General features: G+C 34.1%; 2 protein-coding genes across 2 annotated transcripts; both read left to right on the top strand.

Moving 5' to 3' along the window:
• Nucleotides 1-3,239: 3,239 nt before the first annotated feature.
• LOC103607763 (olfactory receptor 1086-like) lies at nucleotides 3,240-4,251 on the top strand (the record flags this gene model as incomplete). The annotated part of the gene is given in 1 exon segment (XM_008592223.1): nucleotides 3,240-4,251. A coding segment is annotated over 1 exon segment (1,012 nt), but the record flags the coding sequence as incomplete, so codon positions are not given.
• Nucleotides 4,252-16,304: 12,053 nt separating this feature from the next.
• Nucleotides 16,305-17,246, top strand: LOC103607762 (olfactory receptor 8K3-like). Its single transcript, XM_008592222.1, is given in 1 exon segment — nucleotides 16,305-17,246. A coding segment is annotated over 1 exon segment (942 nt).
• The last annotated feature ends 810 nt before the right edge of the window (nucleotides 17,247-18,056 follow it).

Raw genomic sequence — 18,056 nt, 5'->3', positions numbered from 1 at the left:
GTATACCCTTTTTACATTATCTATCTGAAAGTTTGTGCTAAACAAAGTATACACAGAACCATGTTTGAATAAAGGAGAAACAAAACCATTCATTTCAAAAGTTCTAAAAGTGTGAACATGCATACACACCCACTCATACCACACTCATCACACTTTTATTCAGATGCATGAATCAGCTCAATCAACCAACCAGACACCTCTGCCAAGCACAAGTTTTCAATAAATCAAGATAGGAAAACTAATTTCTCAACTTTCATCTTATATAGGTCAAAGATAACCCCATGTGGCATTAACTCACCTGCTCTTCCAGGTCATGCCTACCTGGATTCCCAGAGGTCCATGGTATCTTGTATTCAAATATTAACAACAAAACCTTGCTGGGGTTAGGGGACAGAGGAGGTACAGGACAGAGTGGTGGTGCAATGCCCTCTGTGAGAATTCCTATGAAACTAGTAGAGACCTCAAAAAGGAACAACAAAGGCCCTTCATTCTGTACCTGCAGAGATGGCAATAGCTCTGACCCAGTTCCATAATCCAGCACTGCCCTAGACAGAAAACATTACAAGTGTGTAAAGTTTGGGCAGGGCACACACTGAATCCCTTTGTGAACTTGAGTATTAGTCAAGTCATCAAACTTCCCAAAATTCAGAAGTATAGTAAAAGATATTTTACAAATTAAAACCCACAAAACTGATGGAAGGATAATGTTATTTACCTAGAAATCTATTTTGTTTCAATGGACTGTGATTATATATCTCAATGCTTTGTGTAGATCCCAAGGCTTTCTAGTATTAAAGAATTCCCAATATGTCAAGAACCAAAAAAATGATCACACTCAAGAACATATACAATTTTTAAAATTCAGAAGAACCATTTAGGAATTTTAAGGTCTCTGGGGGAGTTTTATTGCCCTTACCAAATGTTTGGTTTGAGCAGCTATTGCCACCTCCCTGGACGTCCACAGGCCTTCACTCCAGTTTTCTCTACTGTCATAGGCCACATCTGTCATCTCTGCTTTCCAAAGAGCCTTTTCCAAAACCCTCCTTCATGAAAGTTAAGCTGCCATTTTTTTTTTTTCTTTTTTTTTTTTTTTTTGACCGGTAAGGGGGTCGTAACCCTTGGCTTGGTGTTGTCTGCACCGTGCTCAGCAAGTGAGTGCACTAACCATCGCTATATAGGATCCGAACCTGCGGCAGGAGCCCCGCTGTGCTCCCAGTGCCGCACTCTCCCGAGAGAGCCATGGGGTCAGCCCCAACAAAGTTATTTTGAATAGAAGTAGATTTCACTAACAGTTGTCAATGTGGGTTGTTAATGTATGTAAACTTACAGCCAGATTGAAAGAATAAATTCTAGTGTTCTACAGTTGTCCTAGGTATGTATAATTAAGAATAATTTATTGTATATTTTCAAATGGCTAGAAGAGAGGATTTCAAATGTTCTCAACGAAAGACATGATGAATGTTTGTGATGATCTCGATTTAAACATCCACATATTGTATACATCATCAAAATATCACTCCGTAACCCATAAATATATACAATCAAAAGTAATAATAAAAGGAAAAGGAAAAGAAAATAAGTAAATACTGGAATATGAAAATAAAATTTAAAAACAATGTGTGTGTTTCAAAGCTGTGATAACACAGTGCTGTGGTCCTGAAATAAGAATGGACATATTGAGCAATGAAACAAAATGGAGATCTCAGAAACAGTTCCACAAGTACATGGCCAAGTGATCTTAAACAAAGGTGCCAAGAATCAGGACAGGACAGCCTCTTCAACAATTGGGACTGAACAATACTTAACACATATATGCAAAATAAAGAAGATGGACCTTTGTTATATACCATATAGAAAAACAACTCAGAATGGAATAAAGATTTAAATATAAGTCATGAAACTAAAATTTTTAGAAGAAATTATATGGAAAATATTTCAGAACTTTGAGCTTGGCAATGATTTTATAGATATGACAGCAAAAGCCAAGGAACAAAAACAAAATTAGATGAATGGCAGTACATCATACTGAAAACCTTCTGCAGAGCAAAGAAAACAATCACCAGAATGAAAAGAAAACCTACAAAATCAGATTAAATGTTTGTGCACCTTGTATCTAACAAGAGATTAGTATCAAAAGTATATAAGTAACTCCTACAAATCAATAGCAGTATCAACAATAATAATAATTTAAATTAAAACTGGACGAGGACTTGAATACACTTTTCTCCAAAGAAGACATGCAAATGGCCTACAGATGTGTGCAAAGATTTTCAATATCACTAATCATAAGGTGAATGCAAATCTAAAGCATTTTAAATGAGTCCAAAGAACTCTATTCATCCAATGAGTTTCAGCATGTAGTGCCTTATTAAAGAACCATTTACATTTTTATTATCAAGTAAATCATTATATTGTTATTTTGAACCAGATGATAATTGGGGTATATTCCCCTAAGGACATCTCTTGTGGGTTTCATCAACAGTTAAGTAAGTACATATATACAATCTAAATTAGCCCTGGTCACAGTATACATAAACCAGTATGTACTGTTCCACAGGTAAGAGAAATTTTCAAGTATTCAAAAAAAAAATATTTTGAGAAAGGAAGGGAATATGTCAAGTGCAACTATTTTGTTTTGTACTAAGTATTTTACCTACTAAACACCAAGTACTACCAATCTAGCTCTTATCTGTTATGTATGTGAATCCAATATATTCATCAAAATATAATTTATTCAGAGTCTGCCTAAGAATTAAAAATTAACACTTACTGGAACACAGAAAAAAAATAAAAATGCATATTATGTTTATGTTTGTAGAGGTAAATAAGTGTACTCCTAATAGAGTGTATAGTTTTATAGAGTATAGAAAATCATTAAACCCAATTGCTGAAATATCTAGAATTCTGGTGTCTATTCCAATTCTCTATCCACTGATACACTATCTCATGCGTTTGGATATCAGTAAGAATTGCTTTTAGACATTCACTTGGTGTTTTAATGTCATTTAATATGAAAACAACTAATAGAATTCAGTGGTAAATTGACCTGATGGTATTTGTAATGCCAAGAATTCAACTAGTGAGTGATGAAGGCTGTCTTTGATTTAATTCTGTAGCGAATGACATTAATAGTACTCGCTGTCTTCTGATGTGCGCCTAGAAAATCCTGAATGCAAGAATGTGTGTACACAAAGACCATTCATGTCCTCTTGAGTCGCAGTATTTTTAAATGTTTACAGTTATGTGAACTATAATTTTATAAATACCTTCGTTTTTATTCTGTGAAATTTCAACATGGAGAATGTCACTGAAGTTACCATATTTGTACTAAAGGGCCTCACAGATAATGTTGAACTGCAGATCATCTTTTTCTTCTTGTTTCTAGCAATTTACCTCTTTACTCTCGTGGGAAATTTAGGACTGATTGTACTGGTCATTGGGGATTCCAGGCTTCACACCCCCATGTACTATTTTCTGAGTGTGTTGTCTTCTGTGGATGCCTGCTATTCCTCAGTTATTACACCAAATATGTTAGTAGACTTTACGTCAGAAGATAAAGTCATTTCATTCCCTGGATGTGCAGTGCAGATGTTTCTCGCTGTTTCTATGGGAACCACGGAATGCTTTCTCTTGGCTGCAATGGCTTATGATCGCTATGTAGCTGTCTACAACCCACTTCTGTATTCAGTGATCATGTCACCCAGAGTCTACGTGCCACTCATCGTTGCTTCTTATGTCGGTGGCATTTTACATGCTACTATACACACAGTGACCACATTCAGCCTGTCCTTCTGTGGATCCAATGAAATTAGACACATCTTTTGTGATATCCCTCCTCTCCTCACTATTTCTTGTTCTGACACTCACACAAACCAGCTGCTACTCTTCTACTTTGCTGGTTTTATTGAGATATTCACTATCATAATAGTCCTGGTCTCCTATGGTTTCATTCTGGTGGCTGTTCTGAGGATGCACTCTGCTGAAGGGAGACGGAAAGTGTTCTCTACATGTGGTTCCCACCTAACCGGAGTGTCAGTTTTTCATGGAACACTTCTCTTCATGTATGTGAGACCAACTTCCAGCTACACTTTGGAACATGACATGATAGTGTCAGTATTCTACACCATTGTGATCCCCATGCTGAATCCCATCATCTACAGTTTAAGGAACAAAGATGTAAAAGTGGCAATGCAAAAAATTTTTGAGAAAAATTGGTTTATCAATAAAGTATGCATTCACACTGAAAATTAAATTGAAAGAAATTGAGAATGATATTCTGCACCTCAACATTAAGAGAGTATGGTGAAATATTTGTTTTGATAAATAGTTTAATATGTTCTTCTTGTACATTTTAAAACAAAGATCATTGGCAACCCTCTACCTATACTGTTACTATTTTTAAATGCATAAAAAACTGTGTCATCCATTTTTCTTTTACTATGTTCCTAGGGATATTTGTGAATATGCACAATATATGTGTATATATACATATTTAACCATATATGTGCATAGATAAGACTGGTTGATATATGCAAAATCAAAACACACAGGCTTATGTGTATCTAATTTTTACTTTAAAAATCTTTATATCATTTTATTTTATCTCTGTATAGCTCAAATTACATACAATCTCAAAGTTGAAATTATTAATAATATTATAGCTGTGTCTGACTAACTTGATTAAATATGGCCTAGTCCACAAAAAGCCATTGCTCACGTAATCTCAGATCATTGTCCATGGAGTCATTTGCATATGAACCCAATTCAAAGCATTCTGCTCCATCCTTAGGTCTCTGCATTTGCAGCCATCTAATCACTGTCTATGTTTCAGATACCACAGACAATGTGCTCAAATTCCTAGGTGTCATTCCTGGGCTGATCGTGAGGGTGTGCTGCTGCTTCTTTTAGTGTATTATCCAAAGCATGGACAGAAATTCAACTCTGTCCTTTTTCACAGAAGATAGATTCTAGACAGTTTACTTATAAAGATTATACTTAAATTCAAGAATAACAAAAGAAAATCACAATTCAGAGTAAAGTACAACAGGCTGGCAGATTTGGCTCTTCCCAGAACTCAGCTCCCTCCCATCTTTGTGGGATTTCCTATAGGCCTGGCAATTACTCAGCTTTTGGCTCTGTTTACCTTTGTTTCCTACCACTCTTTGAAGCTTTTACAGATGCCACCATTCCTCATTGTCCAGGCCCAGGAAAGAAGGCATAGACAAGATCTAGACTACATTCACATTTAACTCTCCTTCCAGGAGACCTTATTTTCATCATAATAATCTGTCTCCTTCCAAGATAACTTTTAGTTGTGGTATTTTCTTTTTTTTCCTTCATCTCTATTCATTACTTTTAATTATGATTTTGGGAACACATCTCTTTCTCAAGACTTCCCTTTGTGCATTAATCACACTAAGACAATGTCCTTAGAAAAGAGAATACAACCAAAGGATATTTTCCTACATTTAGATTAATAAATTTAGATAACACCTCTGCAGTACAAAGCAGAACATCTCCTACAACAATACATTTCTACACAAAACCTAAGAATTTGTTTCATTTGTCTAGTGGTCCTTCCTTTTTGATATCATATGTATCATTCCTTCAAAGAAAAAAAAAAAACTAAGTCATGATCATAGATATTCATTATCTGTGCATATTGAAATCATACAGCACAATACATTTCTACACAAAACCTAAGAATTTGTTTCATTTGTCTAGTGGTCCTTCCTTTTTGATATCATATGTATCGTTCCTTCAAAGAAAAAAAAAAACTAAGTCATGATCATAGATATTCATTATCTGTGCATATTGAAATCATACAGATAAGGACCAACTCTGTGTATGTGTGTGTTTATATAATTAAGCATGAAAGAGAGATCCTTAAAAACCATTAAAAATCATAAAGAATGATGCATTTTATGCTTAAAATTTTTTAAAGTGTGCATCATGAAAATAATACAAAATATTGTAAAATAAGAAACAATATACTTGAGAAAATTGATATAATTATTGAATTAATAAATAATAGATGCAAAATCCATAGGACCATGAACAAGGTACTACTCAAACAGAAAATTCACAAAGGAAGAAACCTATTATGAACAACCCGTATACTTTAATAATGGTTTGCAAAATATAATTGTAGCATGAAATAAAATTCTCTTATACACATAAAATTGAGACAGATTTAAAAGCTGTTAACTTCAATGTGAAAGTGAGGTGATAGTGTAAAGGAAACATTTTTACTGTGCTGGTGGGGCATGTAAAAGTTACAAGCACTCTGGGAAACAATTTGCAAATATCTAATAAGTGTATACATTCAGCAGAATCAGAGAATAATATATAGCTAAGTGAATTAATATTGATGAGGCAAAAAATAAACATCCAAGTTAAAAAAAAATTCAGAATAAGATATTCAGGAATATATCATGCAAATATATTTAAAATATCTTCAAGCTTTGAGTATTTTTTGCTTATGCGTACATAAATATTTAATGAAACAATGACAATCAGCATGTGAATGACAAATGATAGGTAGGGTTTACCTGTGGTAAAAGAGAAAACCTGATAGGATCAGGACCAGGACTAATAGGAAGGGGAAGGGGTGTATAAAATTTCAATTTTATAAAATATGATTTGCATGGTAAAAATATAGCGTGACTAATATGAATATGTAAAGTCAATTATACTCATTATGTAATATCCATTATGAAGAACAAGTACATTTTATTTTAGGAAAGTACATAGTTACATTGTTAAGACTTACCACATCTCTTAAGGTTGATGGAATCCCCTTAGTTAATTATACTTTTTGTAAAGTTTAGTAATTTGCAAATACAAAGTATTGTGACTACACTAAATTTCAAATTTTCTAAACCAAAAGGTGCCATCAGCTAACTAAAAGGACGACTATTTTATGACAGGTAGTAGACACATACATTACAAAGAATGCATAAAAATTATATGGGCAAAATATAAATTTAGGCACTTCACTAAAAAGACACACAAATAACAAAAGTGTAAATATATCTCAAAACTCATTTAAAAATAATTTATTGATGTAACATACACAAGTTATAAAAATAACTATTTTGAATGGAATGATTCAGTGGCAATTCTTACATTCACACCTATATGTAGTTCCAAAAATTTGTCATCACTGCAAAATATCCATTAAGTATAAGGCTTTTCAAGAAGTTCTTGGAAAAATAGAATTAAAAGCTTATATGAGTCTTTCCATGAACTTTTTGAGCTACCCTGATACTTTCTCCCAATTCCTTACCTCCTCCAGCCCCTGGCAATTCAAGTTCAATTTCTATGTATTTTTGTAATCTGAATATTTCATATAATGGAATCATAGTAAGGGTGAGCTTTTGCTCACCCTTACTGCTTTAACTTGGCATAATGTTTTCAAGTTTAAAATCTGCCTTAGCATGTATTGATTATTTATCTTGATTTGCAAATAATTTTCTCCATTCTCTATATTGTGTATTTACTCTGTTATTGTTTCCTTCACTTTGCTGAAGCTTTTTTATTTTGATGTAGTCCCACTTGTTTATTTTTTGCTTTTCATGCCTGCACTTTTGGTGTCATATCCAAGAAATCATTTCCAAGATTATTATGATAAAGGTTTTCCCTTATCTTTTCATCTAGGAGTTTTGAAGTTTCACGTCTTATGTTTACATTTGTAATCTGTTTTGAGCTAATTTTTTAGCAGATTGTACAATAATGTTCAGTTTCTTTCTTTTGTATGTTGACAGCTGATTTTCTCAGCACCATTTGTTGAAGAGAGTATTCTTTCCCGATAATGTATTATTGGCACCCTTGTCAAAGATCAGTTGTCGAGTTATAGAAGTTTTTTATAATTTCCAGATGTTCTATGCTCATCAAATGTATTATTTGAAAATATTTTCTTCAATTACATATGTCGTTTGTTCCCTATGTTGAAAATGTCCTTGTTTCACAAGCATTTTCAATTTTCATGAAGTTAAATTCATCTTTTTTGTTTTATTTGTTGTTTGTTCTTTTGGTGTCATGTTTAAGACTTCATTGTCAAGTCTGAGGTCAAAAATTTTAAATCTATATTTTCTTCTAAGCGTTTTACAGTTTAACTCATAATTAGAGTTTGATTAATTTTAATGTTTATTTATGATTTGAGGTTTGGATCCAACTGTATTATTTTATATTTGTATATCCAGTTGCCCCAGTACTTTAAATTTAATTTTAATCAGTGATCAAAGTAAAACCTCAATAATATTTCATTGTATCTTTTCATTTTGCAAAATATGAGATTTCTGGAATTATTAAAACTCCTACAAGAGAAAAATGCTCCTAAGTTCTTTCTAAATGTGTAAATACTAAATATTTATTATCATAAATGTTAAAATGTATTATAAATAGAAATATCAAAACACATTTGTTGCATTTACTGGATTTGAATATATTGAAACCATATAACCTAATAATTTCCAAGTATCATCCATGTATGTAGACTTATTATATATTTGTACATGAGAAAAATAAGTAAAAATATGTGAATTATACTATTGTTTGTAAAAGAGAAGATTCAGAACCCTTGAAAATTCTCATCCAGTTTAAATACATTAACCAATCGATAGCAATCAAGGTATTTAATCTAAACTCTTATGGTTAAGAGGAAAATAGTAAGTCAATCACAAAATGATGTAAACATCATAAATCCAGTTATGAAAATCAAACCACTTAACTAGCAATAATATCTATCATGTGTAATCACAAAATGATGTAAACATCATAAATCCAGTTATGAAAATCAAACCACTTAACTAGCAATAATATCTATCATGTGTATGTCAAGCAATATTACTGTAAATGGATTTTATGGAAAAATATACCGTATTTATTAACCTTGAAGACATGAAATTACATAAACTAAGCCAGTTACAGAAAGACCAATACTGTATTTTACCACCCATGTGAGGTATATAAAACAGCCAATCACAAAGAAGCAGAGAGGACAACAGAGGTTGCCAGAGATTGGGAAAGGGGCAAATGGGGAGTTGTTGTTCAAAGGATATGACATTTCATTTATCCAAGATGATTAAATTATTGAGATGTGTTGTACATTATTTCCTCTACAGTTATGCTTACTGTATTGTACACTTAAAATCATTTTAAGTTGATAGATCTCATGTTAGGTATTCCTAACACATATACAAACAAAAAAAAAATTGGAAAGAGAGGAAACTGTTGTGATAGTCAATTATGTTTGACTCTAGAAAGGGTGGAGGGAATGGGATGGGGTACTTTGGATAAATGAACATCTTCTATATATTTAATGGTATATTATTTTAAAATCATAAAGCATGTAATATAAAACTACTCATGTTGTTTAATGTGGGTGATAGAAATATGGTGTCTATAATATAACTTTTCTGTGTGTCTTACAAATATTTTTAAAAGTAAGATTTTGTGATCCAGTGATGCTCCTAATCTTAAAGTATTGTCTGCTTGACCAAGACAAGTTTACTACATAGCACATTCAAGACTTAGGATGTGGACAATACCTCTAGTAAAATGCACAAACTTCAAATAAGAAATCTAGCTATCATAGAAGGCAAGAACAATAACAAAAATCTTAAAAGCAATAGTTTTTAAAATATCTTTGCAATGCTAATGAATTGGCAAAAAGATAGGGATTTGGCAGAGTTAGTGAAAGAATTTCATTATTATGAACTGAGCTTGTACCTTTCGTTTTGCAGACTTTGTCTTTGTCCACATGAATGACAAGATAGAAACTACAATACGAAGGGTGTAACATTACCATCACATGGGTATTTTCACTCTGGAAAAAGAATCTCAAGGATTTAAATTAATTTATTGCAAAAACAATGTTTGGGTTGATAAAAATCTTGGTAAATTTCATTTTCCACAATTTGTATCTTACTTTATTATTTTAATATGTATTATTTCATATCCTACAATATGCCAGCGGCTTGTTAAATATTAGGAACAACAAGATGAAGAAAAAACAGTTGTGTTCTGCTCTAAAGTAGTAACGATTCTAGAGAATGATATGAAAGTTGTCCGTATTTCTTTACCAAAATTAAAATCACTTTAAAGATTGAATATAGCACTAGGAATGAAAAATTCATATTTGATTTTAGAAATTTAAGATAAATATTATATTTATTCATTCACTCACTCATCCTTTTATTCCATCAGATAGTCAGTCAGATATCTACTCTTTTCTGGGTATTATTTTAGAAGCTGGTAATAAAGGTGAACAATTCAGTCATGCCTTTTACATGTACAGTGCTTACAGATTAGAAAATTCCACATAAAAAGTAAAAGTTATCAGTGCATAATTACAATATTTATATATCCTTTGAGGGAAGATTACAGGCTTATGTAAAAATGTAATTTCCATCCAAGCAACTTAAATTAAAGACTAGAGATGACACTTAAAAAGTTAATTATTAAAATAAGGAAAAGAAAGAATATTTCCAGGGCATGCCCGGTGGCGCACTGGAGAGTGCGCCGCTTGGGAGCACGGCAGCGCTCCCGCTGAGGGTTCGGATCCCATGTGGAGAACGGTTCCCGCTCACTGGCTGAGCGCAGGGCGGGCGCAACACTGAGGGTTGCTTTCCTGTTGCCAGTCAGTAAAAAAAAAGACAAAAAGGAAAAAAAGAAAGAATATTTCCAGGGCATGCCCGGTGGCGCACTGGAGAGTGCGCCGCTTGGGAGCACGGCAGCGCTCCCGCTGAGGGTTCGGATCCCATGTGGAGAACGGTTCCCGCTCACTGGCTGAGCGCAGTGCGGGCGCAACACTGAGGGTTGCTTTCCTGTTGCCAGTCAGTAAAAAAAAAGACAAAAAGGAAAAAAAGAAAGAATATTTCCAGAGCCCACCTTAACTATATGCTAGATATACTTTTTGCTACCAACTAGTATGGGGTAATAGAGAATGGATTTAACTTCCCATTAAAACAAGAAAAAGGGGGGGGTAAAAAGGAAAATATGGGAAACAATAGCTTTCAAAACACTGACAGTAGGCAACCAAGGACAGTTTCTCTGAGAGATGGAAAAGAGATGAGGTGAATCCTGTGATATGCTCATCTTCCTGTCTTAAGAGAGTGTCCAGACTGCACAGTAAAAAGGGCAAACTCAAGTGAAGACTAGAACACCACTAAATTAAGAGATTCGTTGTTTGACAGGTGCATATGTTTGTCAAAAGTTGTCTCATTTTACATTTTCTGTATGTGCAGTTTATTATTTTCAATGATATCTCAGTAAAGTTAATTTACTTATTTGTGAAGCAAGCCAAGAAATGAGACCAAAAACAAAAGAAAAGGAAATAATAGAAAAACACATCATATAAGTTCACAACATGAATACATGACAAATACTGTGATTTAAAATTCAACACTACATTTACAGCACAATAACAAATGCATAGTACAACAATGCACGTAAACATACATTTTAGTCAGATATACTAAGAATGCAAAGTTTATATAAAGCACAGTAGAATATGTATCCAGGTGGGCAACAATGAATAAGAGGAGTGGGTGTTACACATTATGGAAAAAAGAAATATTGAAATACTACTAAGGCAAATAACAAAAGAGAATCCTAAACAGACAGATGATGACAATTCATTATGAAATGAGTGGAAAGATATGAACAACGAATTACTCTTTCTGTGGTCACATGTATGTATAAATACATAAGATTTTAAGGGTTTGGTTTATGTTATCATGGGGGCTGGCAGGACAGAAACCCAGGGGACAGGCTGGCAGCCTGGAGATTCAGGCAAGAGTTAAGGCTGGACTCCTGAGTACAAAGGTCGGAAACTCAGGAAGAATTTCATTGTCTCAACTGCGGGAAGAATCTCTTCTTCTTTGGGAGACTTTAGTCTTTGATCTCAAGCCCTTAAACTAATTGGATGAAGCCCATCCACTCTCTGAAGGGCCATCAGCTGAACTCAAAGTCTACCAATTTAAACTTTTATTACATCTTTAAAAATGCCAGCACAATAACAAACAGACTGATGATTGACGAAACAACTGGAACGAATAGCGTAGCCAAATGTATACATAAAAAGTTAAACATCATAATGAAGAAAAAAGAAAAAAGAAGAAAAAAACTAATCAAGAATAAAAGGTAGGAATTCAATAAGCAAACAAACATACAAATCTCATTTATGGTGACTAGAAATTAATCTGGGCAATTAATAAGCAGTCCGCTGCATTCTTGATAAGTTTCCAAATGCTTCCGGGGTGATCAACAAATTGCTTGCATTTCCTCAGGGAGAATCTGAAAGGGTGGGAACAAATGTATAAATTGCTCTCACTATTTTTTTTTTTTTTTTGTCTTTTTCTGTGTCCGGCAACGGATCGCAACCCTCAGTGTCACCCCCGTACCGGACCGGGACCGGCAATGGGATCGCAACCCTCGGTGTTGCCCCTGTGCCTCACTCAGCCAGTGAGCGGGAACCGGTCTGTATGTGGGATCTGAACCCTCGGCGGGAGCGCCTCCACGCTTCCCAAGCGGCGCACTAGCACAGTGCGCCACCGGGCCGGCCCTGCTCTCACTATCTTATGTTGAAGATCACGTAGGCCAGTCAAGAAAGAGGCTTCATTGCAGGTAAAAACAGAATATTTATGTTTCACATGATGCCTTATGTTGCCAATACCCAAATATCTAAAGTTCCAGTGGCATATGCAAGACAACTCTTTTATTCCATGGCAAAGCCATGGGAAGATACCGGAATGTCTGATTCACTTTTGTGTGCGATCAAGAACTTGATAATACCTGAGCAGAAGAGGACTGCTCTTGTTTTTCTTCAGATTAATTTTCAAATATTTTTACAAATGCTAATAAGCACTTTGATATGTCATCATTACATGGCTTATGTAGTATTTATGTTTCTTATAAACATTTAATTACATGGACAATAGGCCAAAATAAAAGTAAATAAAACCTAACTAAAAATTAAGGAACTAAAAATATACATTTAGTAGAATTATGAATTTTCAAGTATTCAGTCTCCAATTTGATATTTTTCCAAATTCTTAGTCATTTTGGTAACTCAAGGCTCTTCAAGAAGTCTTCTCAAAAATATCATAATAATTAATAAATATTTAAAAAATGAATAATTGTGGATTTTTTTTCTGATATCTTGATGAGAAAAAAAGGGGGGGGGTTATACATCACACTGAGATACTGAAAGCAAGATTTGGAGGTTAGGAGTCTTTTAAGTACCTTGGATAGTGATGGTACAGTGAACATCATGTTCAGTTTCCAGTGGATTCTGACAGAAAGCAGACAGAACTCTCTGAAAAACCAGGTAATAAACCCAGAAACTAAACTATGAAAGATTAATTTAATACTTTCCATAGAACTCTAAAACTGGTGGGGAAAAGCTCTTCTTCCTTATTTGTCTTATAGAAAAAATCAATACTTACCAATGTAAATTTTTCCTTTAGCCTTTTATCATAGCTACTAAACAAGACTTATATTGTTCTTATTACACCCATTAAAATATATATTTTTTCCAATTGTGACTCAATGTTTCTGACATAAGAAAGATACATGGATGGTGACAGGGTAGGATATCAAAAGCTCACAGCCTTATGAGCAGTGCTTTATGTTAGATAAGCGGGATTTCCTGTAAGTACTTTCACAGCTTAGAGCTATAAAATCCTTTTCTTCTTTTTGCTTTCTAATAGATCACTCAGAGTCTCGTGAAAGTAATATTTTCCTCATACTGAGAATCAATTCTATTTTTTTTTCTTTTTGAGGAAGCATTCATTGATGTTCACAATTTTTTGTAGCTACTATCCTTTTTTTTTTTTTGCCTGCCATCCTCTTTCTACTCTGGTATTTTTTTTTTCTTTAAATAGTGGCATAGTAGGGATATTTATATACATTATTTTATACCTCAGTTTTCAACATTATCTAATATTACAAATCATAGTGTGAATGAGTTATTTTGGCCTTATTTGCAGACAAACAAAATAGCATCTCAAAATCCATGTATATATATGTATAATACACACACACACATACACACATATAGAGTTGTCAGTATATTTTATCTTGTCAGATTGTTTTTATGCATAGAACAATTTAAAATCTATTTCTTGGTGGGCCATAATAATCATATACATTGTATATTGACAAAATAAAAAATTAAAAAAAAATAAAAAAAAATAAAATCTATTTCTTTCTCTAAGGTAATGGATATATTTATTTGAAAAGAATTTTTGTGAAAATTCAGTACAGAAAACCAATTCCAGTGACCTCACTTTCTCCCAATCTGCTCAGTTTCCTGCATCCTTCCATTACAAAACATATCTGATGTGTTACCAACAATTTAGTATATATGTTAACTATAACATAAATGCCTAGGGGATGAGGATATACTTTAGATTTTAGGTAAATTTATGTTAAATATTTTTAATAAGATAGGAGATAATTTATCCCAAAATCAGCATGTTGACAATCCAATTAAGCTATGAAGTTGGGGGAAGTCAGGTACTGGGGTCAGCTACCTGGATAACACATTATTCTATCAAATAGTTACCACAGTCCCCACAAAGAAGTTAACTCACACATGAATAATTTATATGTATTACATAAAGAATACCCATTTCAGGTGACACATTGTCTTCAATTAAAACAAAACAAAATAAAATACAACAGAAAGCTCACCATGTACTTGATATTTAAGGAATAATTCTAGTTACCACAAATACATTAAAACATTTCACTGTATCTAAAGTTTCTTAAGAACACTACAGTGAAGAGCTGATTTGGTTGATGCAGATAAAGAGATTAAGATGATTTATATAATTTGTCCCAATACTCCTTTGAATATATCACAAATGTAGGTATGGCAGAAACTATATCTACATGTGTATATTTCCTGGGATGTTTCCCTGAACAAAAATAAATAATCTCTACTATGATTTGTTAGAATTTTCTTATTTATCATTTTCTGTCCAATATCTCTCAAGTGTGGTAATTGTTTCCTCCTATACCACCTGTAGGCATAAGGGATTTCATAGGACTATGTGTAATGTGAAGGCGGTCTAAAGATTTACACACATGATTGTAATATGAGTTTTAAAATGTTATTAAGCAATAAATATATGTATCATATCATCTTATGTGACTGTAATTATGTGAATGTACTTACGTAATTTTCATTGCATAGAGGACAGCAGAAAACTTGAATAATCATCTATACACCTAACACGTAAAGTTACTACCATATTTTGCTTTCGCTATATTTCTCTCTCTCTCTCTCTCTCCATCTAAGTAAACTCATCAGACCAAGATAATCGATCTAAGTACACTCGTCGGACAGAGGTAATTGATCTAAGTTAATTCATCAGACCAAGCTCATGAAACTAAGTAAACTCATCAGATCAAGCTCTTCGATCTAAGTAAACTCATCAGACCAAGCTCATCGATCTAAGTAAACTCATCAGTCCAAGCTAATCAATCTAAGTAAAATCATCGGACAGAGCTAATTGATCTAAGTAAACTCATCAGACCAAGCTCATGGATCTAAGTAAACTCATCAGAGCAAGCTAATCAATCTTAGTAAACTCATCAGACCAAGACCATCGATCTAATTAAACTCATCACACCAAGCTCTTCGATCTAAATAAACTCATCAGACCAAGCTAATGTACTTATGTAATTTTCATTACACAGAAGACAAGCAGAAAACTTGAACAATCATCTACACACCTAACACCTAAAGTTACAACCATATTTTCACCTTTGCTTTTTCTCTCTCTCTCCCCCCCTCTCTCTCACTTATCTATACCTATACCTATACCTGTTTCTATATCTATACCTATATGATCACGATTTGTTAACCTTGGCCATATTGAAATTTTTGGCTGAATAATTCTTTGTTGTGGAATGGTTTCCTTAATATAGTAGGGCATTTAGCAGCACCCTTGGACTCCAACAATTAGAGTAGCACCCAGGCTCCCAGTTGTGACCTCCAAAATGCCTGCAAACATCTTCAAATGTTTTTTGGAGAACAAGTCTTCCACAACTGAAAAACAACTGTATCTCTACCTGTGTCTGCGTTTCTTTGTCGATCACCATCACTATCTCTGATTTTATCTATTTTTAGGTCTGTTTTCTTTGTGGGGGGTTGATTTATTTTAAGAGACTCTAAATATTTTATTTATTTATACTAGCTCTGTATTCTGAAGCGTTACCAGATGATATTATTTGAAAGCTATTAACTATGCTGATGTCTCTATCAAGAATAGGTTTTCTGATACACCTGGATGGAAAAACACAACCTTACAGTGGGGAATGAATTCATTCTGTTGGGCATCAGTGATTGCCCTGAGCTGCAGGCTCCATTATTTGGGCTGTTCCTCATCATCTACATAATATCAGTGATCGGCAACTTGGGCATTATAATCCTCACCAAGGTGGACTCCAGGCTGAAAACCCCCATGTACTACTTTCTCAGATATCTGGCTGTCTCTGATCTTGGTTATTCAACAACTGTAGGACCCAAAATATTAGTAAATTTTGTTGTAGATCAGAATACAATCTCCTATCATCTCTGAGCCATGCAAGGAGCTTTCTACATCATTTTTATTGTTAGTGAACTTTATATTCTCTCAGCAATGTCCTACGACCGCTATGTGGCCATATATAACCCTCTGCTCTACACAGTCATCATGTCACAGAGAGTATGCCGGGTGCTGGTGGCAATACCCTATCTCTACAGCACGTTTCTTTCTCTTTTAGTTACAATAAAGATTTTCACTTCATCCTTTTGTGGGTACAATGTCCTTCGTCATTTCTACTGTGACTGTATCCCCTTATTATCTTTGCTCTGCTCTAACGCGCATGAGCTTGAATTGATAATTCTTGTCTTTTCAGCTTTTAATTCAATTTCATCCCTTTATATAGGTGTTGTGTCTTACCTGCTCATCCTCATAGCCATTATCAGGATGAACTCTGCTGAATCTAGGCAAAAAGCTTTCTCCACCTGTGGATCCCACCTGACTGTGGTCATAGCATTCTATGGGACTTTGATATACATGTATGTGCAGCCCAAGTCCAGTCACTCTTCTGACACTGATAAACTGGCTTCTGTATTTTACACCCTGGTTATACCCACGTTGAATCCTTTGATCTATAGCTTGAGGAACAAGGACATAAAATACGCCCTACAAAGAACATGGAAGAAATTATCCAATATTTTGTGTTAAAGTTTATGCACAATGTGATTTTGATAAATTATTTTATAAACATCAAACTTTACTCTGCATTTAGAAAGAATAGCAAGCACAAATAGGTTCTACATATAATTATCTCTAATTATATCACCCTCTACATACCAGTCACAAATCTACATGCTGAATAAACATTTATGAACATAACAGTTAAAGGATTTGCCTTCCATGATGGAGAGATAAATTACAAACATAAAAATTAAGGGAATGTTGTAGTGTAGTTGACTGGTTGAGCTNTCTCTCTCTCTCTCTCTCTTTCTTTTTCTCCTTCCCTCCCTCCCTATACCTTTACCTGTTTCTATATCTATACCTGTATAATCAAGATTTGTCAACCTTGGCCTTGTTGAAATTTTTCGTTTCCTTAACACAGTAGGGCATTTAGCAGCACCCTCGGGCTCTAACATTTAGAAGCCAGTAGCACCCAGGCTCCAGTTGTGACCCCCCAAATGCCTGCAAACATCTTCAAATGTTTTTGAAGGACAAGTCTTCCACAAGTGAAAACCAACTGTATCTCTACCTTTGTCTGTGTTTCTTTGTCTATCACCATCTCCATCTCTGATTGTATCTATTTTTAGGTATGCTTTCTTTGTTGGGGGTTGATTTATTTTAAGAGACTCTAAAATGGATATATTTTATTTATTTATACTAGCTCTGTATTCTGAAGCATTACCAGAAGATATTATTTGAAAGTTATTAACTATGCTGATGTCCCTATCAAGAATAGGTTTTCTGGGCCGGCCCAGTGGCGCACTGCGCTAGTGCGCCGCTTGGGAAGCGTGGCTGCGC

The sequence above is a fragment of the Galeopterus variegatus genome, unplaced genomic scaffold (assembly GCF_000696425.1).
Source record: "Galeopterus variegatus unplaced genomic scaffold, G_variegatus-3.0.2 Scaffold7692, whole genome shotgun sequence".
Lineage (NCBI taxonomy): Eukaryota > Metazoa > Chordata > Mammalia > Dermoptera > Cynocephalidae > Galeopterus > Galeopterus variegatus.
The sequence above is the reverse complement of the archived record's forward strand: the minus strand, read 5'-3'. Positions and strand labels throughout refer to the sequence as shown.